General features: G+C 34.0%; 2 protein-coding genes across 2 annotated transcripts; both read left to right on the top strand.

Moving 5' to 3' along the window:
- The first annotated feature begins 8,135 nt into the window (after positions 1 to 8,135).
- Positions 8,136 to 9,962, top strand: LOC110693406 (coiled-coil domain-containing protein 186-like). The gene has a single exon (XM_021870528.1). The coding sequence runs from the start codon at positions 8,136 to 8,138 to the stop codon at positions 9,960 to 9,962; it is 1,827 nt and encodes a 608-aa protein (XP_021726220.1).
- A 7,845-nt stretch (positions 9,963 to 17,807) lies between these two features.
- Positions 17,808 to 22,280, top strand: LOC110693611 (zinc transporter 7-like). The gene is made up of 3 exons (XM_021870751.1): positions 17,808 to 18,604; positions 21,121 to 21,270; positions 21,494 to 22,280. The coding sequence occupies exons 1-3, from the start codon at positions 17,930 to 17,932 to the stop codon at positions 21,797 to 21,799; spliced, it is 1,131 nt and encodes a 376-aa protein (XP_021726443.1). The 5' UTR covers positions 17,808 to 17,929; the 3' UTR covers positions 21,800 to 22,280.

Genomic DNA, 22,280 nt, shown 5'->3' with positions numbered 1-22,280 from the left:
GTTTCTTTTCATGGGTAGTTCGTGGGGGTTACATCATTTGTGTTTTTCGTTGAATTGAGTTTGGTTGTTTGGGTTTGGTTTGATTTGGGTTTTCCTTGTTTTTGGGTTGATTGTTTTTTGTGAGTCTTGGTGGTTCATTAGGTGGCGTGGTTCTGGTGGTCTGGTAGGACGCGTGCAGTGGGTTTTGGTGGTTCGTTGGGTTGCATGGGTTTTGGTGTTTATTTGGGTGATGTGGGTCTAAATTTGGGTTTGTGGGTTTCATGAGTGATGATTTTGAGTGACATGGGCTTTGTGGGGGTGATTCGAGTGGTGTGGGTTTTCAGGGTAGTGGTTCTGGGTGGCGTATTTTCAGAAGATAGTGATGTGTTTGTAAGAGGTGGTGGTATTACACTTTGGATTCTCTATTTTGATTAATTATTCACTCCTTAATTATTACCCTTATTTTTCACTAATCTTGTTTAAAAAGTTTTGTCTTGGTTTCGTGTATATGCACCTCCTTTGTTGCAATTAATTATTAACGAGAAAGTATGTTGTTTCACGTAATTTGTTAATTTATAAATCATTTAATATAATTTGTTCATTTTGATTAAACATACTTATAATTAAGCTAGATTCGCTACTGTGTTGGATTTAGGATGTCAAACGTGTTATTTTGTGTTTTGGTGTTGATATTGCAGAGCTTTTGCTTAAGGACAATAAGAGTTTATTTGATTATTTTACAATTTTTGACTCTGAATAAATGAATTATTCACTTAACGTCAACCCCAATTTGGGTCATGCGGTAGTTTTAACTAGTTGGAAAACAATAATCGATGGTGAAAAACAACTTAAATTTCAGAATTTGTACAATATGGAATGAAAAACTGAGTGTGTTTTTAGTGATATGTTTCTTTTTAAGCAACGTGTTCCTGAGTTCTATTTTCTCGTATTAAGTCAATAGTTTTTTTACTGATATGTTTCTTTTTAAGAATCGTGTTCATGAGATCTATCTTCTCGTAATAAGTCAATAGTTTTGATAGAGTAAAAAACTTATCTTTTTATTTATTTTTTATTGTTTTTATTATTTATTTTTTGTTGTAAGAATTGCAATAGGGTAGAGAATACTTGTCTTTTATTGTTAGTTTTAATGGGTCAATAAAATTTGGGACAGATTCATTTCGATTCTATTAGAGATATGAGATATCGGAAAATATGTGATATATTTTTCGTAAATATATATCATCATTAAAAGAATAATAGGAATATTGTTTTCTATTTTATGTGCATAGGTTTTGATATTGGCAATATTCACAAAAAAAAAAAAATTCTTACCGGTGGGTTGAAAAATTAAATCCACCGGTGGGATAAAATTTCGATGTGTTAGTTAAAATATGTTTGTGGGTGAAAAATTTGATGATTTGATGTATTTAATATTATGAGTGGCCTTTGTCAGATTAAGTTGCTCGTGTGTGTCATGGTGTGTGAATCCTCAAAGATGATTATTGGGGACTACATACATGAGGTTTTTTTAACGAAAAAAAAAAATCCGCTCTGTGGTGTTGTGAGACAAGATGTATTGATTCTCCTTGTACGGTGAGGCAGTGTTTGTTTCGGGGTTTTCTGATGTCCTGCGGGAGAGTTACAATTCCGAGACTGGAACCGGACGCCTGTACCTGCAAAATAACGGAGACTCCTGGTGGTGGGAGCTCCGCCTCCAACGGTCAAGTTAGTACTTGATTAAGGAGTAATTAATGCGGAAATTAAAGTGATTGGGTCTCTCTAGGTGAGAGTGTTTAATGTAGGTAATCTGCTTTGTTAGCGAGATCAGCCGGTTATTACTGTGTGTAATTAATGTGTTTTTTCGTAATCCCCCTTAATGAGGATTAAGGGAGGTATTTATAACCTTGGGAAACGTGCCCATCCTAGGTTTAGGTTAACCTAGGGCTGATTGGGCTTCCCTCGAAAGTTGGGCCTGGGTGGCCGGTTTCTCCATTAGGCATGGAGTATGCCACATGTCATGACATAATAGGTCCAAGGTGGACGAATAAGCGCGTGCCACGTGGAAAGCCCTGACAGTTCCAACTGGGGGACACTTGGCTGGACCTGATTGGCCCACGTGGCGCATTCCGATTGGTGGGAGCAAAATCCCCTAATCAGTGTTTATATTGGTTCTCCTTGTACCGTGAGACAGATGTTTTAAATGTTTTGAGTGTTGTTTACTCTGAAAAACCAATATTTGTTTGGAGCTCTATTTTGCTTAGGAAAAACCAAATGAAATATGATGAGTTTGAGAAAAAGAGACGCCCTCGTTGTAATGTTTTTCTTGCAGGTTCGAAAAGAATGACATTCCTGCTTGTTTGATGATCGATGAGTTCGAAAAGCTGAACGCTCTCATCATTAAAAAAAATTAACAGTGATATCAACAGAGAAGTTTATCTTGATCGAATTCAACAAAGTAGAATTTTCAATTGCAACGTTTGTGTTACTGCCGTTATGATTGCGGAATGATGTTAGAGATATGAGATATCGGAAAATATGTGTGATATATTTTCCGTAGATATCATCATTATATTAAGAGAATAATATATTTAGGTTTATTGATGTTAAAGATATTATTAGTTAGAGAATATATCTTTAGGTTTATGGTTATGTTAGTATATTTTTTAGAAATATAAAGTTTTCATGGTTGAATTTCACCTAATTAAAAACCTCATTTTGACCATGAGACTTAAATTCCGTCATTCCTCTAAGCTTTTTAGGGTCAAACCAAGTAAACCCACCACCCTAAGACAAAGAGAATAGAGAGAAAAGAAAGGAGCTGGAATTAAGAGAGAGAAGGAGGATGGAATCACAAGGGAGCTAGGAGACCGAAGAAGAGAGGGAAAGGGAGAAAGAGAAGAACACAAACCCCGACAAAGAAGAAGGAGAAAGAGAAAGAGGGCGGAGAAGGAGAGCGAGAAAGAAAAAGGGCGGAGAGAAAGACGTGAGGAGAGGAGAGAGAAAGAAGAAAGAGGGCGGAGAGAAAGACGTGAGGAGAGGAGAGAGAAAGAAGAAAGAGGGCGGAGATAGAGAAAAGACATGAAATAAGGGGAAGGAGAGGCTAGTTTAGGTTAAGAGGGTATAGTAAGGTTTTTTTTTTATTAATAACTTTCTGACAGAAATTCCGTCGGAAATTTCTGACGGGATAATCGAGTTGAGTTTGTGTCAGTTACAGATCAGGGTAGGGTCCTGACTTTCTTAGGTCAAATCAAATCAGTTATATTTCAAATTGGATGAATATTTTCAAGTCGTTTTGGTTTTGACACCTTTAGGGATGTACTACAAATACGGGGAGAATAGTGAACTGACTATTGGTGATAAAGAGGGACATGAATAGGTGGTGGCCCTGGTGGGCAGTGGAGTTAGCTTAGAGAAACAATTTGAACCTTTTTAAGAGGAGAGATGAGGGATGTACTACAAATACTGGTAGTGATGGTCAATGACTCAATAGGTGTTGGGTTATTAAGGATAGTGAGATGTGGGAGAGGTAAATTTTCGAGTAAGTTGGGTGTCATTGAAAGAGTGTTTTAGTTGTTTTGTAAGGAGCTTATTCAATGAGCTGATTGTGTTCCAACGTCTAATTCCAGCACGAAAATACGAGTAAAGCTTTTACTTTTTTGATTTTATATGTGTTGCACATTTCAGCCAAATGACAACCATAACCAACTAGCCAATTCAACTACTAGCTCTTAGATTCCCCCCCCCTAATGTAAGCTCTTAGCGATTAGTTAATCACTAATTACCAAACATTACGTAAGGGCATGTTCAACAGTAGCGTTCGAGTAGCTTTTAGTGGTTAACCAAGTCAAACCACTATTTAACAAAAAAAAAAAAAAAAAAAAAAAAGATGAGTGTTTGACAATTCAATGTAGTGGTTGTGGTAGCTTTTAGTGGTGGAGGTAGGGTTTATCAAAAGTTAGAAATATTAGATTTTAAAGTTAGAGGTAGCTGTTGAAAAATTTAATCCATAATTTTAGGAAAAATAATGATTTTTATATGTAACAGCTACTTCACCAACACTTATACTATACCTAATTATATATCTTCACATCTAACAGCTTGTTGACAGCTAACATCTACCTACACAGCTAATAGTTACCTTCACAGTTATATGCTTATATTTTGTTGTACACGCCCTAGGGCCTGTTCTCATAGACCGAACTCGGCTGAACTGAACTGAAGTGAAATGAATATTTTATAAGAGAAGGAAATTAGGAGCTGAAATGAACTGAACTGGAAAAAAAGTATGAGAACAGGCCCTAAGTCCATATAATAATTCTTATAAGTTCATAATGCCTAGATAAAAGCGGGAAATGATTATCATGCGCGTGCATTTGAACAGTGTATAAGGCATTACTATTAGGTTTTTTTTTTGGCATTTTTTTAAATTTGTTAACCAACAATAGATTTTATTACCAGTATTATTTTTTTTTAAAAAAAATATTAAGAGCAACTCCAATGGTTGTATCTAGGGACTTGCTTGCAATTTTAAATAGTCCCTAGCTACTAGCTTGACCATTGGAGTAAAAATATTTAATTAGCCTAGTCAAGCAAATTACAAGCTAAGAGTAACTCCAACGGCAAGCTAATTGCCAAATTAGCTTGCCATGCCACCTAGGATTGCAAAGCTATTCTTCCTTCTAGGTAATTTATGCCACAATGGTTAAGCTAATTAGCATTTAGATTTTCAGCTTTATTTTTTAAATAATTAGTATTTTATTAGAGACAATTAATTTCTAAGCTAATTAGCCTAGCTAAGCTAATTTGCTTGGCATTAGCTTGGCCAAACTAATTATTAAACTATCCTCCAATGGTTTGGCTATTAGCTTGAAAATTATTAAAATTGCAAGCTAGTCCCTAAAAGCAACCATTGAAGTTGCTCTAAGAAAATGCTAAAAGTTAATTAGTAATTAAGATAAAAATATTAAATTGATGATTTAAAAAGTAAGCTAACAGCTAACTGTTGGGCTCAAACTAGCTACAAAGATAATTAGCTTAAAAGCTTATGTAGCATGACAATCTAATTTGACAATTAACTTGTCATTGGAGTTGCTCTAATATAGATACCGACGAGCTTGTCTAGTATTAAATTTTCTAATGGGCGCGTTTTTTTTTTCCACCTAATTCTCTTTTATCTAAACTCATTTAGCTAATGTCAAACTTATTTTAGATGTCAACTTAACTTTAGTAACCCCACTTAATTTATAAAAACTTTTTTTTTTCCCTAAATTTGTCTTATCTAAAATTATTAACGCTCACTTTTAGATTTTTTTTAAAGATCACTTTTAGATTTCTTAAATATACTCCCTCGTGTTTTTTTAAGTGTTACATTTTTCATTTTCGGCCGTATTTTTTTAAGCGTTACATTTTCTTTTTTTGGCAAAAAAACTACTACCTCCGGTTCAATTTACTCGCAACAAAGGGGTATTATTTGTGAGACATAAAATATTCTTTTGTTGCGAGTAAATTGAATCAGAGATAGTATATTAAAATATTATATATCTCTCCTCTCATAGTCCCCACTCAAACCCACTACTACTTTTTTATTATATCTTTCCACTCACCTTCATTACTTTTCAATAAATTATTAACCCCACTATCTTTCTCTTACAATTTTTTAATACTCCAAATACCCTACTTAACTCTTATTTTATTTAAATCAATTAAATTGCCTAAAATTATGTGTCGGTCAAACTATAACACTTAAAAAAAACACAGAGGGAGTATGAAAATTAGATGAATAAAACATGTCATAAATGGTAGGTATAACAAAGCATGTCATTAGAAAGCACTAGTCGACCACTCATAGATTAAAAAAATAACCCCAGTGATAATTTTGATGTACTTCAATAATCTGTATGTACAAATAGGATTCAGTATCATCTTTCAAACCAAAAAATAAATAAAAAATAAAAAATAAAATAAATAAATAAAGAATACAATATCAAGATGATAATTTCCATTAAAATATCGGAATTAATTGTGGCTGCTGATCAGTTTGTCACTTATTAAACATTCCATTAAGATGCAGGTGCAATACTTTTCTATTCAAAATAAAAATAAAAATGAGGCAATACATTTGACTTGCAACTCGTTGACTTCTATTGTAAATTCAAAGTCGGAACCTTAGTTGTCAAATGTCAAAGCATAAGTTGAGAGCAACATCTAATAACAGAAGGCATGCATGATGCTTTGCTAACATTTATAATCCTATCTATTGATAATAGGCTAATAGCACACTCAACCATTGATTTTTTAATTTTTTTTTATTGTTTTTTAATGCACTTAAGTGCACATAGGGTTAGTGTTTTTAAAAAATATATACTAATTCCATATATTTTGCTCATTAATAAATTTCAAATTAAATAACAAGTCCTGTATCATTAAATAATAATATACGATTTTACAAACACAAAAACCTTCTAATGAAGTTGTAAAGGATCAAGTTATACCGCTAATCCGATATAGATTAAGGTAAAAATGACTTAGAATTATTGAATAACTTACTGTAAAATATTATGTTATCGTAGTATATAAATTAAGTTAGGATAGCTTATCTCTGAAAATAGAATAATTTATGTTGATGGTATGATAAATTATTATAAGTAAGCTTCACTTAAGGTTTCATGTAAAAAAATTTGAATTACAATAATTCATAGGAAAATGCTATACATAGCCCTAAGGGCTACATATAAGCATTTAATTTACTCTTGAAAATTGTTTAAATTTAGAAAATCATGACAAAAACACACTAATTACACCGATTTGCGCGTGTTTTTGTCATGAATTCCTAACTTTATACATTTTCCAAGAGTAAATTCAATGCTTATATATAGCCCTAAGGGCTATGTATAGCATTACCCAATTCATAAATAGTGTATATGTTGAATTGACCACCTTAATATTTTAATGATTGACTTACGTAAAACAAACTCTGACTAATGATGTTTATAAGTCTTGGTTGAACAGAAAGATTCAGGTATACGAATATATGTTCCGGAGTAGGAACAACAGAGTTTGGAAGACTTGATGATGAATGCAAGCTTTCAAGATGTTCTCACAACTCTAGTATACTTAGTTATTCAGTGTATGAACTTAAGAAACAAAAGTGTTGGAAGGAACTCATGAGAAACTCAAAGTTCCTGATGGAATCTGGAATTCCTGAAGGAACTTGACTGATGCTCAGAAAAGTGTTTAAACGATGGTTTTCAAAAACAGTTTTCATATCCCTTAATTTATGGAAAAGATAAAATCAGTTTTGAAAAAGATTTATTTTATAAATAAATAAAATCAAAATAATTCATTAATTTAAAAGATAAGTTTTTAAATTAATTAATTATTTAGTTATCTTTTAATTAATAAACAATTATCTTTTTTAATTAATAAATAATTATCTTTTTAAATCCTTAACTAATTTTTGACTTAGTAAAAATAACTGTTTACTTAAATTAAGGAAGCACGTTGATTTAGGAGTCAAGCTAGGGAAATCATGTTCCTAAATTTCCTCAGCCTACATCCCAACTTCTCAGTTAAAGAGAACGTGGGATTAAGGGGGAAGTGGGAACTTGATGGAAGCTTGGTTTAACTCCTTATAAAAACAGATCAACGTTAAGTTTTGAAAGTGTGGAAAAACAATCTTAAGTATTCTGAGCATAGAGTTTCAAAGTGTTTAAAAGAGAAGTTCCTTCCATCCTTAGTCTCTTAAGTTCTTTAGAAAATACTTGTAATCATTGTGTAATTGGGTTTGGGTTGTGAGAGTTGTAAAGTGTGAGATTTGAGAGAGTTGTTTACACTGTACAAGTGATTCGGAGTAGAATCACAAAGTGTGAGAAACTGTGATTGAGGGATCACAGTTGGGTAACTTGAGTTCCTCACGGAACTTGAGTCTAGGCAACGTATTAGTGATTGTAAATCATTTTTACATAGTGAATTTATTCATTGCCTATCTCAGTGTCTTTTCTCTTAGTAGTAGATTTAATTCCGCAAAATTTACCATAGTCTACATACACTACAATTCACCCCCCCCTCTTGTAGTATACATTGTTGTATCAATTGGTATCAGAGCAAGGAACTCGGAAAAGCAGGAAGCCCTGTCGAGTCAAGTTCCTGGAGGAACAATGTCAAAGGACGAGAGACTAGCTGAAGGTTACTCTACACAAAGACCACCACTCTTCAATGGGAAGTACTATGCCTATTGGAAGACAAGGATGGAGATGTTCATACAGTCCGAGAATTATCAAGTCTGGCAAGCTATCGAAGTAGGAGATTACGAGGTAACCAAGACCAATGCAGAAAATGAGGTAATTCCTAAACCTATCTCTGAATATGATAGAAATGACTTTGAGAAGAAAGAGATTAATGCTACTGCTAAAAAACTCCTAGTTTGGGGTTTAGGGCCAGATGAACACACTCGTGTTATGGGATGTAAAACAGCAAAAGAAATATGGGATTTACTAGAAATAACCCACGAAGGAACTCATGAAGTCAAACCTTCTAAAATTGATATACTGCTTTCTAAATATGAACGTTTTGAAATGGGTTCAAAAGAAACTATTCAAGAAATGTTTACTCGTTTTAAAAATATTACTAATGAATTAGTTTCTCTTGGTAGAGTTGTTCCTATGGATGAACAGGTACGCAAAATTCTAAGAAGCCTTCCTGAAGATGAACGGTGGAGAGCCAAAGTGGCTGCTTTGCAGGAATCAAAGGACTTTACAACCTTTAACCTTGAACAACTTGCAGGTTCCTTGATAACTCATGAGCTTCACCTATCAAACAAAAGTCAAGAAAGCTCAAAAAGCCGAGGAATCGCTTTAAAAGTTGCCCAACCAAGTGATGAGGATTCCGAATCTGGAGAGGAAGAAGCTGCCATGCTAGTCAGGAAGTTAAAAAAGCTGTACCGCAACAAAAGGTTTGGTGACCAAAAGAAAAGGAACTTCAAGAAGAACCAATACTCCAAGGAAACAGGAGGTTGCCACAAATGTGGGAACACAGATCACTTCATCAAGGAATGCCCTCTCTGGGAATCAGAAAAAGGAAAAGGCAAAATGAAGGAACACGGAAAATCTAATACTCCTAACTTTTCAAAATCTGATTACAGGAAAGCCATGATAGCTGCGTGGGGAGACACAAGTTCTGAGGATGAAGAAGAATCCACGGAAGAAGAAACTGCAAACCTGTGTTTGATGGCTAAACACAGTGAAAGGTCAAAGGAGGTAAATCTCGAACCTAAATTTCTGAAATCCCTGTCAAAAGACAAATTAATTTCTTTGCTCATAGAAACATTGGATGAATATAAAGAAATATGTCTTAAACTTGGACAAAATGAAAAAGCTCTAGAAATCTATAAGGATCATATGAAATATTTGAATAGTTCAAGAACAGATGTTCAGGGAAGATTCTTTGATTTGCTAGATAGAAATACTATGCTTAAAGAAACACTGGAAAGAGTCAAAAATGAAAATATCATGTTAAATGTTGAATTGACTCAGTATAAATTGCTATGCACTAACATTGATTCTAATAATGCTCTTCAATTTCCTTTAGTAACCTTTAATGATGATCTTGAAAATTTGAAAAAAGAATTGCAGGTTACTAAAGACAAAAATGAGTTCCTTGAAAAGGATCTAGAAAGAGCAAGAAACAATGAGAGTGTAATCCACATGGGAGTTCCAAAGTGGATACTTGAAGCTCAAACCAGAAGGACAGAAGGTTTGGGTTTCAACCACAAAAAGAAGAGTAGTAGTAAAAAGAAAAACTATGTGGAACTTCCTAGTGAGACTGTGTGTTCCTTCTGTGGCAAGTCAGGACACAAAGATACTGAATGCAAAAGAAAGGAACTTAAGTCCACTAAAAATATAGTTTATGTATGGCAAAAGAAAAATGAGTCTGCTGTATCAACGAAGGAACCCATGAAAGATGGGGTTCCTGAATCTAACCCTTAGTTTCTTTTGCAGGTCGTAGTGAGGGGGAACAACCAATGGTACCTCGATAGTGGTTGTTCCAAGCACATGACAGGAGATGAATCAAGATTTCTCTCACTGACGGCCTATACAGGAGGAACTGTGACCTTTGGTGATAATAAGAAAGGCAGCATTGTTGCCGTAGGAAAAGTTGGAAGGTCAAGTTCCCAAGCTATTGATAACGTTTTTTTAGTCGAGGGCCTCAAACACAGCTTATTAAGCATATCACAATTTTGTGATAAAGGAAACTCAGTAAGTTTTGATTCTGAAAAATGTAGCATCATTCAGAATGACACTGGGAAAGTTTTGATGGAAGGAACTCGGAAAGGGAACACTTATACAGTGGATCTCAATACAGTTCCGAGGAACAACTTAACTTGCCTCAGTGTCATTGAGGATGATCCTTTACTGTGGCATAAACGTTTTGGTCATGCAAGTTTCTCTTTGATTGATAAATTAAGAACAAGGAACTTGGTAGAGGGACTTCCTTCAATCAAGTTCCTATGTGACAAAATTTGTGATGCTTGTGTGAAAGGAAAACAGGTCAGATCATCCTTTAAATCCAAGAAAATGGTGAGTTCCACGAAACCTTTAGAGTTAATTCATATGGATTTGTGTGGTCCTATGAGGATTCAAAGTAGAAGTGGAAAGAAGTATGTCTTAGTAATTGTTGATGATTATTCTAGATTCACATGGGTAATTTTTATGTCTAGCAAAGATGAGACTTTTGATGAGTTTGTCACATTTTTCACGAGAATTCAAAAGTCCACCGGACATCAACTGATACACCTTAGATCTGATCATGGCACTGAATTTGAGAATTTTAAATTTGATGATTTATGCAGGGAACAAGGCTTAAGTCATAATTTCTCAGCTCCAAGAACTCCACAGCAAAATGGAGTTGTGGAAAGGAAGAACAGAACCTTAGAAGACATGGCTCGAACCATGTTAATAGCCAGCGATCTTCCAAGGAACTTCTGGGCAGAAGCCGTGAATACAGCCTGTTATATTATAAATCGTGTCATGCTAAGGCCTATATTAAATAAGACACCCTATGAACTTATGAAAAGCAGAAAACCGAATATATCTCATCTGAGAGCATTTGGTTGTAAATGTTTTGTGCATAATAATGGTAAAAGGAACATAGGGAAATTCGATGAAAGAAGTGATGAAGCCGTATTTCTCGGATATGCTACTAACAGTAAAGCGTATAGAGTTTACAATAAACGCACTATGTGTGTTGAGGAAAGTGTGCATGTTATATTTGATGAAACTAATCCACTTCCATGTACACAGGAACATGAGGACTATGACTTTGAAATTGGTCTAGTACGTCCTCAAGAACAAGAAGAAGATGCAGTAATTCCAAATAAGCAGCCAACTCGATTAAATGAAAATCATGAAAATCCAGAGAAGGAACTCGACATACAGACTGAAGTTCCTTCGAGAGAACAGCCTCAGAATGAAGAACCTGCCGAGGAACCAATAACACAAGAGGAAATCACTGAAGAAGAAGCAACAGGCTCAGGAAATCAGAATAGTCGAGTTCCTATCCAAACCTTCCAGCCCAAACCTTGGAAGCACCAAAAGTCACACCCACTGGACAAAATTATCAGTGACTTATGCAAAGGAACTCAGACTAGATCGCAAATGAGGAACTTCTGTGCCTTCAATGCTTTTCTATCTACTTTGGAACCTCGCAACCACAAAGAAGCCTTAGAAGACCCTGACTGGATTATAGCCATGCAAGAGGAACTCAATGAATTCGAAAGAAATCAGGTATGGCATCTTGAACCTAAGCCACTAGATAAAAAGGTCATAGGCTTAAAATGGGTCTTTCGAAACAAACTTGATGAATATGGTACAATTGTACGAAATAAGGCTAGGTTGGTTGTAAAGGGATATAACTAACAGGAGGGTATTGATTTTGAGGAAACATTTGCTCCTGTTGCTAGACTTGAGGCTATTAGAATTTTAATATCTTTTGCTGCTTTCATGGGTTTTAAACTGTATCAGATGGACGTAAAGTGTGCGTTTTTGAATGGTTTATTAAAAGAAACAGTTTACGTCGATCAACCCCCTGGATTCGAGAATCCAAATTTTCCAAACCATGTTTTTAAACTTGATAAGGCTCTCTACGGACTAAAACAAGCTCCAAGAGCATGGTATGAAAGATTGTCTAAGTTCCTTTTGGAAAATGATTTTAAACGAGGAAAAATTGATAAAACTTTGTTTTTAAAATCTAAAGGAACTCATCTTTTAGTTGTACAGATCTATGTTGATGATATTATATTTGGTGCAACTAACGAATCTTTGTGCAAGTACTTTTCTGACTTGATGTGTAGTGAGTTCCAAATGAGCATGATGGGGGAACTCAATTTCTTTTTAGGACTGCAGATCAAACAAACAGAATCAGGAATATTTATACATCAGCAAAAATATGTCAAGGAACTCCTGAAAAAGTATAACCTTGACAACGCAAAGACTAACCACACTCCTATGGGAACTAACTCTAGATTAGACGAAGATCCCTCAGGAACTTGTGTGGACCAGACAATGTACAGAGGTATGATTGGTTCCTTATTATATTTAACTGCAAGTAGACCTGACATTTCTTTTAGTGTTGGTCTTTGTGCTAGGTTCCAATCAAATCCAAAAGAGTCGCATCTAACTGCCGTAAAAAGAATACTGAGATATCTTAAAGGAACGGCAGACTTGAGTTTATTCTACCCACTAAGTGATACATTCGATCTCAAAGGATTTGCTGATGCAGATTATGCCGGAGACTTAGTAAATCGCAAGAGCACGTCAGGTATGGTTCAATTCTTAGGCTCTTGTCCAGTTTCTTGGAGTTCCAAGAAACAAAACACTGTTGCTCTATCCACTGCTGAAGCAGAATATGTAGCTGCTGCTGCATGTTGCTCCCAATTAATATGGATAAAGCAATAGTTGCGTGATTTTGGCATAATTTTAGAATGTGTTCCTATATACTGTGATAATACTAGTGCTATTTGCATCTCAAAAGATCCAGTACATCATTCACGTGTAAAGCATATTCATGTTAGGCATCACTTTCTAAAAGACAATGTGGAAAAAGGCTCTATTAAATTAGAATTTGTACAAACTGAATATCAAATTGCTGACATTCTAACAAAGCCTTTGAGTAGAGAAAAATTCGAAAAGATGCGATTGGAACTCGGAATGATAAAGCTGAATTGAGCAGTTCTTCTTGGAACCCCAAGGTATGTCTTAGTGAAACGACTGAGCATTGCTATATATAACCTTGGTGTGAAAAACATAATCTCGAATCTTGCAATGAACAAGCATGTAATTCTAATGATGTGTGATCATGTGATTATGTCAATAAAGAAGACAAATTAAGCCATATTATTTTCCAAGTTTTTTTTAAAAGCTCTGTACAGGTCAACCAGTATTTTACTCTGAAGTAACTTACTGGCATTTTTATTTATCTTTAAATTTTTAATTTTATCTTTTTTCATCTTATAAATTCCAAAACAACAAAAAGATTTTTTTTCTCAATTAGATTTTATCTTATTTTTATTTTTCTTTTTATTGTAAATAAATCACACAACCTTTCAACCTCCCCACTAACACGCTTTCCCACATTCACTCCCACATTCACTTCACCTAAACCGTCCCTTCACCACACCCCTTAAACCGTCACTTTTTACAAACCCTTCAACTTCATCACCTATCATCACCCGTCACTCCCCACAAACCCCTCCTCACCTTCACGTTCCTACCAACCTCAATTTATACACTTCTCCTACTTTCTCAAAATTCACCCAACCATGAAAACCAACATAAATTCCAACCCCTTAGAACGACGATCCGGACGGAACTCACCATCAAAACCCGTCCCTCCAACTATGATAATCCCTTCCTCCTCTCACGCACCAAAACGCAAGGCTACTCAACCCAAGGAAAAACCAGAAAAAACTAAGGCCCGTCGCACCAAAGCCCGGCAAACCCAAAACGACAAATTCTTACTTGGGTATGCAATTGATCACTCATGGTGCACGGATTGTAAGTTTTCCGAAATTTTAGAGTTGTTGGATTATCAAAATTGGATATATTTGTTGGATGTATGTTCAAAGTTTCCAATTTATCCTACATTAATGGATGAATTTTGCTCCTCTTTTGTTTGCGTTGATGGTGTATGTAGTGCTACGGTTGGTGGTGTGAATATTGAGTTTGATGCAGGTTATTTGGCCAAATTGTTTAAAACCCCAAATATTGGATATAGAACCTATGTCAAAAACAAATCCAAAAACACCGTAGATGGCCACAATGAAACCGAAATTGTCACATTTATTGGTGGAAACCCGAAAGTTACTACAACTAACCACAATGCCTTAACTCCTTTGCATAAACTATTGTTCAACATCATTTGGAGAGGAATTCTTCCTCGTTCCCAAAAACGCAGCACTGTAACCCTGTTAGATGCATCCCTTATCTTCTGTCTAGCAAAGAAAGTTAGCATTAACTTTCCTGCCTTAATGATAGCCCACCTAGACCACTGCATTCCCGACCTACACATACCCTATGGTTCCCTTTTGACAGTGGTGTTTCAGGATTTGAAAGTTCCTTTGCCACAAACCGAGACATACATTCTCAAACCTGAACACATCCTTCAAGAAAAATCATTGTTAAAGCTGAAATTAAAAGTGGTGAATGGGAATGTTTGTTTTGCATCTAATGTGCAAAGTGATTCCGAGGGGGAACACAGTGAGGGGGAAGGAGACAAGAAAGAGGAAAATCGTGAGGAAAATAAAAATGCAATTGGAGAGAAAGAACCAGAGAAGGATTGTGAAGAAGAGGTAGAAGAAGTTAAGAGTGATGGGGTAGTAGAGAGTGCAAATGAGGAGGAGGAAGAGGATGATCAAGAGAATGAGAAGGAGGAAGAGGATGCTCAGGAGGCATTACTGCAAGAGTTACTTCAGGAAGTTGGGGGTTCTGTCAAACACACCCCTATACCAGGCAGACGAAGGAGGAGTGTCAGACTTGCTTCATCCAAACCCAAACCCCTGCATTCTGAGCTTGTCATTGTTGAGTTGGATGAAGAATCAACTAAAGTTTCTGAAGGAACTTCCACCCAAGTTCCTCCGGGCCCCTCCTCTTCTGTTCCAGAGGGAACTCCATCACCACCTCCAATTCCATCCCATGCTCACCAAACCACACCTTCTCCACCTGCTTCACAGCCTCGTACTTCTGGTCTCGGCTTCGGTGCTTTTAGCTCTAGTCCAAGTTCCTTGCAAATCCAGGAGGAACTTAAGCTTTTGTCCACTACACTTACACAGAGTATAACTACCCTTTCTTCTAAAGTGGATAACCTGGCTACTAAAGTTGAGGGGCTGCAAACTCAGATGCTTTCTCTGGAAGATAAAGTAAATGCTCATATGGACTCCTCAGCTCAGGAATTCAAAGCTAAAGTGAAGCAAAGTTGTTACAAGACCATTCTTGATGCGATCAAGGATGTTACCTTACCATGAAGCTGCTACCATATCCTAGCCCTTTGCAAAACAAACCTACCCCACTTTTTCTTGTGATTTATTAAACAGTGATATTGTCCTTCAATTTTATTTTGTTTGGTTTGTTTTGAACACTTTATTTTGTTTTTATTTCGGTTTGTATTAAACTGGCTAAGTTTGTCTTTGAATTTGATGTTTTAATTTTGGTTGCATATGAACTGTGTGCGCATGCTTAATCGTTCATGAATTCAGATTTACTAATCCCTCTGTAGTTTAGTACTATATATAGCATGCTCTCTCTATCATTTTGATAATGTCAAAAGGGGGAAGAGAAGAACAAACTCAAAAAGCCGGACTCAAACCGATTCCCTTCAAGTCTTCATCATTTAAGTAAAGGTATAAATTTCACAATTTATTATTTTCATGAATGATGCAGACTTCTTTAAACTTAGTTTGTTTTATTGCTTTAATAATTTTATTGTTTCACTTAGTTATTGGTTACTCTGATTGTCTGGATGATTATTTTTGTTTACCCGAGTTTGTTTTAGTTTGTCATCATCAAAAAGGGGGAATATTGTTGAATTGACCACCTTAATATTTTAATGATTGACTTACGTAAAACAAACTCTGACTAATGATGTTTATAAGTCTTGGTTGAACAGAAAGATTCAGGTATACGAATATATGTTCCGGAGTAGGAACAACAGAGTTTGGAAGACTTGATGATGAATGCAAGCTTTCAAGATGTCCTCACAACTCTAGTATACTTAGTTATTCAGTGTATGAACTTAAGAAACAAAAGTGTTGGAAGGAACTCATGAGAAACTCAAAGTTCCTGATGGAATCTGGAATTCCTGAAGGAACTTGACTGATGCTCAGAAAAGTGTTTAAACGATGGTTTTCAAAAACAGTTTTCATATCCCTTAATTTATGGAAAAGATAAAATCAGTTTTGAAAAAGATTTATTTTATAAATAAATAAAATCAAAATAATTCATTAATTTAAAAGATAAGTTTTTAAATTAATTAATTATTTAGTTATCTTTTAATTAATAAACAATTATCTTTTTTAATTAATAAATAATTATCTTTTTAAATCCTTAACTGATTTTTGACTTAGTAAAAATAACTGTTTACTTAAATTAAGGAAGCACGTTGATTTAGGAGTCAAGCTAGGGAAATCATGTTCCTAAATTTCCTCAGCCTACATCCCAACTTCTCAGTTAAAGAGAACGTGGGATTAAGGGGGAAGTGGGAACTTGATGGAAGCTTGGTTTAACTCCTTATAAAAACAGATCAACGTTAAGTTTTGAAAGTGTGGAAAAACAATCTTAAGTATTCTGAGCATAGAGTTTCAAAGTGTTTAAAAGAGAAGTTCCTTCCATCCTTAGTCTCTTAAGTTCTTTAGAAAATACTTGTAATCATTGTGTAATTGGGTTTGGGTTGTGAGAGTTGTAAAGTGTGAGATTTGAGAGAGTTGTTTACACTGTACAAGTGATTCGGAGTAGAATCACAAAGTGTGAGAAACTGTGATTGAGGGATCACAGTTGGGTAACTTGAGTTCCTCACGGAACTTGAGTCTAGGCAACGTATTAGTGATTGTAAATCATTTTTACATAGTGAATTTATTCATTGCCTATCTCAGTGTCTTTTCTCTTAGTAGTAGATTTAATTCCGCAAAATTTACCATAGTCTACATACACTACAATTCACCCCCCCCTCTTGTAGTATACATTGTTCTATCAGTATAAATTATAATTTCACTAGCTACTTCATTATATTATAACATTTCACTATTCATTTTAACACAAATCATTTCAATGACTATGCTCGACATTATATACTGCCTCCCATTTTTTTTAGTTGTAACTTTAGAATATTTTATATCTCTCAAATAATACCCCAAAGTTGCAACAAAAAAAAAATCGGAGATAGTAATAAATTTTGATTCACTGTGTTACATTATGTGTAATATCTATCATTGTGATTAATTTGAAGCAAAATGAGTACATATACAACACCCTTTTGCCCTTGAAATGGATGAGTTGGATAAAATGAGCGTCTACTTGGCACCTTAAATTCCCCATTGGCCTACTCCATCACATGTCAACCACAAGCTCATTAAATATCTAAATGTTAATTACTCCATAAATTCTTAATTGTTGTACTTACCAATGATAATTAATCATATATAGTAGACAAATAATAATAATTATAATAAAATTCTTAATTATATGATCTAGATTATTAATTAGTCAACTAACTTGCTAGCTAATAGAAGTAATCTACACACCTCACATGAATCCTAGCTAACTAGTCTATTATAAATACACAAAGCTTCCAACATGAAAATACCATCACCAAATAAACACTTATAGAGTTAACACATACACACAAGTACAATACTAGTACAATATATAGTATTGTTACAATAAGAATAAAATTAAAGCATCAAAAAATGGCTAGAACAATGACTAGCAAGAGAATGAGAGTACTCCAAACACTCTCAATCTCGATCGCTCTTCTCATGATCCTCACCCATGCCCCGTCGGTCCGAGGGCAGGACGCCTCCGAGTGTGAGGCGGCCGCTAGTGGAGGATGTTACGACAAGGAGAAATCCTTGAAGTTAAAAGTCATAGGAATATTTACCATATTAGTAGCTAGTATGATTGGAATAGGGTTACCCTTATTTTCAACGGCTTTTCCCGCGTTACACCCCGATCGTAACGCGGCTGTTATAGTTAAAATCCTAGCCGCGGGGGTAATTTTGTCCACGGGTTTTATGCACGTACTCCCAGATTCATGGAATAATTTAACTTCGCCCTGTTTGCCTGAAAACCCTTGGAGGATTTACCCTTGGTCTACTTTTATAGCTATGGTTACGACGGTTTTGACCATGATGATGGACACGGTTGCAACCGCGTACTTTAAGAAGAAGGGATTGAAGAGGATGCACGCCCATTGTGGTGGTAACCACAATATCGGTGGCGGTGTTGGTGTTGTACACAACATGCAGAGTCCTAGAGAAGGGGATATGGAAATGGTGGATCAAAGTCATAATAACAACAAAGAACAAGTAGTTGTTGCACAAGAAAAAGAGACTCAACTATTGAGATATCGTATTGTGGCTCAGGTATGAATTTGTATGTAGTTGATGAAATTTGATTTATTCATGATCATGATATTAAGAAAGAAAGTTTCTTATAATTAATATCGTTTTGACCAAGTTTTATTGATTTACTAATTTGAAAAAGCATGAATTTTATTCTTGATTTCATATGGTTGATCAAAACCATAGATTAAAAAAATAATAATAAAAAAAAAAAGTACTTTCTTTTTTATAAATAAATTAAATATGTTACACCATGTTAACTTTAAGCTATCCTGCCAACACACTACTTTGAAAGTTAGAAATTGATGATTAAAGGAGAGCATGCATGTAGATATTGTAAAAGTCAACATAATGCAATATATCTAGAATAGAGAAAGTATATCCGATCAAATGGCAATAATTAATAGGAGTAAAGTATATACGAATAATAATTTAATATAATAATAATTGATGATAAAATATCTTCTTATTGTAAAACACTTCAATAATATAATTAGTGTAATTCAAAAGCAAAATATAATAGTGCTTGTGTTTTTATATAATTTTTTATCTTACAAGTTCCAACTCATGATCTCCAAGACTCACACATAATATAATGCAAGAGATTAAGCTCTAAATTTTGTAAAAGTCAAATTGCAGTAAAATTTAAATACAACCTACTACTCAGTACAATATATAATTTGCATAATGTATTAAACATAAAAAAAAAAAAAAAAAAAAAAAAAACCTAGAACTTGAGGATAAAGACATATAGGCTGGTGAAAAAAAAAAAACGCATACAGCCCTCCCAATTTGAAAAATTCTAGAGTAGGTATGAAGAAGACAAGATGAAGCTAAGGAAATTAATTAAAATGTCGAGTTAATTAACCATTACATTATGTTAATCATTTGTCTATCTAGCTTGTCATAATCTGGTGCAAATTAGATCAAGTTTATCTAAATGATTCCTTTTTGTGTGTGGTCATCATTTTCATAGTATATGAAAGTGTATGTATTAGTCAACTACTTCGTAATGTAGTTTATGGTACATTGGTACGGTCGATCTTTCCTTGCTAATATTTCCTCTGTTTATAATTATGTTAACATTTTTTCCCTTACTAATAGTCTTAGGGTATGTTCTACTCACCTTATTTTCTTTTATTTCAAGTCTTATAAGTTCTAGATAAATTCAATCTAGGAAAATTAAGTTTTGATAAGGGATACTCAGACCCAAATTACAGCTAAAATAAGTTTCAATAATTTAAAATCTAATAAGTTTTTCAGGTAAGTTTAGTTGAGTTTAAAGAAATTCAGATTAATTCATATAAGTGAAAATCAGGTAAATAAAACACACTCTAATTAATACTATAGCCCCGTTTCATAAATGTGTCTAATCATTTTCACCCTTACGATATGAAATACATATATATATATTCTAACCTCCCAACTTCCCAAGTGTTGATGGGGCTAGATAAGACAAGTTAGCTATCATTTTTGCTTTGATAATCCTATTCATTTTGTATGATCAACAATTTCTAAAAAGAATGACAAGGAATGCACATGCATATATATATATATATATATATATATATATATATATATATATATATATATATATATATATATATATATATATATATATATATATATGCCTTAGGAGTTAGAGGACATTCTAGATCCACAATTTGGGAGATTAAATGAAATTATTAGACAGAATAATCCAGCTACAAAAGAGCATAATCTACGCGTAAACATAGGCTAATTAACCTTTGAGTGAATGATTAATACATAATTAATTAATTAATTAATTAAAATGTGATGTAGACATGTAGTGAACTTAATCCATTGTCAGTCTTTTGATTAATTCCTGGAAACTGAAGACAAGGGATAAGAGACTTTCAAAGTAGGAGATATATATATATATATATATATATATATATATATATATATATATATATATATATATATATATATATATATATATATATATATATATATATATATATATATATATATATATATACACAGAAGTTGTTCCCTTAACCTCTTTTTAAGGGTACACCCAAGTTTTTGATCAACGTCTTTAGTTAATGTACTTGTGCTATATTAGAGCATCTTTAACAATCAACAAATAAAATTGTTTGTGTTACTATTAAAATAAAATAATGTAAAAAAAATTATGGAATGATGAATAGTGGCATGAACAAATATGAATGGTTTGGAAAACCAAATCATTTGTGAAAATTATTTGTCTGACAAAACTTACTTTTATTAATTATTTTAATGATAAAAATTGTATTTTAATTTTTAGGAAAAGATAAATTGAAAATGGGGTAGGTGAATAGTAACATGAACAATATTGTTTTTTGGTTCATTGTTAAGAGGAGAATGTTGGAAATTATTTGTTTGATTTATGTATATGAGAGAGAGTATTTTTTTTGTGAATAGTAATATGAATAATTTTTTTTTGTTCATGAATAAGGATGTTCTTAATGGTACATTATAAACTGACAAGTAATAATGCATATAAATGACCGAATTTATTGATATATATGCAGGTATTAGAGATGGGAATAGTAGTGCACTCGGTGGTGATAGGACTTTCAATGGGTGTTTCTAACAATCCATGTACCATTAGACCACTTGTCGCGGCTATGTGCTTCCATCAGCTCTTTGAGGGCATGGGTCTTGGTGGTTGCATCTTACAGGTACTCTAGTCAATTTGAACTTGATAGTTATATATGGACCCACTTTTTTTGAAAGCTTTTTAAATCAAATTGTGCAAACAATAAGGAATGATATTTAACTAAAGATTGAAAGTTTAAGCCAGACTTGACCCAATGACCCCTCTACTGTTTGATCCAAAATCAGCCAATTATTATATTATAAAGTTAATTTTGACAATGCGTACATATATAATGAATATTTCAGGCGGAGTACGGGATCAAGATGAAAGCAACAATGGTAGCATTCTTTTCAGTAACAACACCATTTGGAATAGCTCTTGGGATTGGTATGCTAAGTTTCTATAATGAGAATAGCCCAGCTGCCCTAATTGTGGTAGGAATACTAAATGCTACTTCATCCGGACTTCTAATTTACATGGCTTTGGTGGACTTATTAGCATGTGATTTTATGGGACCTAAACTTCAAGGAAATATCAAGCTTCAATTAGTTTGCTATCTTGCTGCCTTCATTGGCATGGGAGTTATGTCTCTCATGGCTAAATGGGCGTAAGGAACTAACGTATACAAAGAACGTTAATTCTACCCACGACGTAAAGTAAAAAAGAAATTATGTTCGTAGGTAACTTGTTGTATATGTATCGGGTAGATAAAGTTTTTTTCTTGCACGAAAATATTCTCTTATTGGCAAAAGGGTTAAGATTTTATGACATTTGTAACCTTATCAAAGGTTAGGTACATGTTTTTTTTTTTTAAATTGAAGCTTGCATTCCAATGTTCATAGTTGAATAAGATTAAAGTTGATTGTGTAATTTGTGATGATAGAAAATTGACAAGTTGATTCTCAGTTTACGTCAAATAAGTACGTTGAGATGCTTCATTGTCACTATCTCATACGTACTTCATGTAGATTTTTTATTTGAGTTGAATATCAATTTAATGGTGGAAATTGTCAGTCTCTAAGCAATGTCATCAAATTGTGTTTGGTTAGCATTTCAAATCATAAGACTGCATATCTAAAATATGATCTTGCA

Source organism: Chenopodium quinoa, unplaced genomic scaffold (genome assembly GCF_001683475.1).
Source record: "Chenopodium quinoa cultivar QQ74 unplaced genomic scaffold, ASM168347v1, whole genome shotgun sequence".
Lineage (NCBI taxonomy): Eukaryota > Viridiplantae > Streptophyta > Magnoliopsida > Caryophyllales > Amaranthaceae > Chenopodium > Chenopodium quinoa.
Note: the sequence above shows the minus strand (reverse complement) of the source record. Positions and strands in the feature narration are given on the sequence as shown.

What these genes read in the sequence shown, in the direction of transcription:
- LOC110693406 (XM_021870528.1), top strand. Translation starts at nt 8,136, where the DNA reads ATGTCAAAGGACGAGAGACTAGCTGAAGGTTACTCTACACAAAGACCA.
- LOC110693611 (XM_021870751.1), top strand. Translation starts at nt 17,930, where the DNA reads ATGGCTAGAACAATGACTAGCAAGAGAATGAGAGTACTCCAAACACTC. An exon ending in GATATCGTATTGTGGCTCAG is followed by an intron (nt 18,605 to 21,120) that starts GTATGAATTTGT and finishes ATATATATGCAG; the next exon opens with GTATTAGAGATGGGAATAGT. An exon ending in TTGGTGGTTGCATCTTACAG is followed by an intron (nt 21,271 to 21,493) that starts GTACTCTAGTCA and finishes TGAATATTTCAG; the next exon opens with GCGGAGTACGGGATCAAGAT.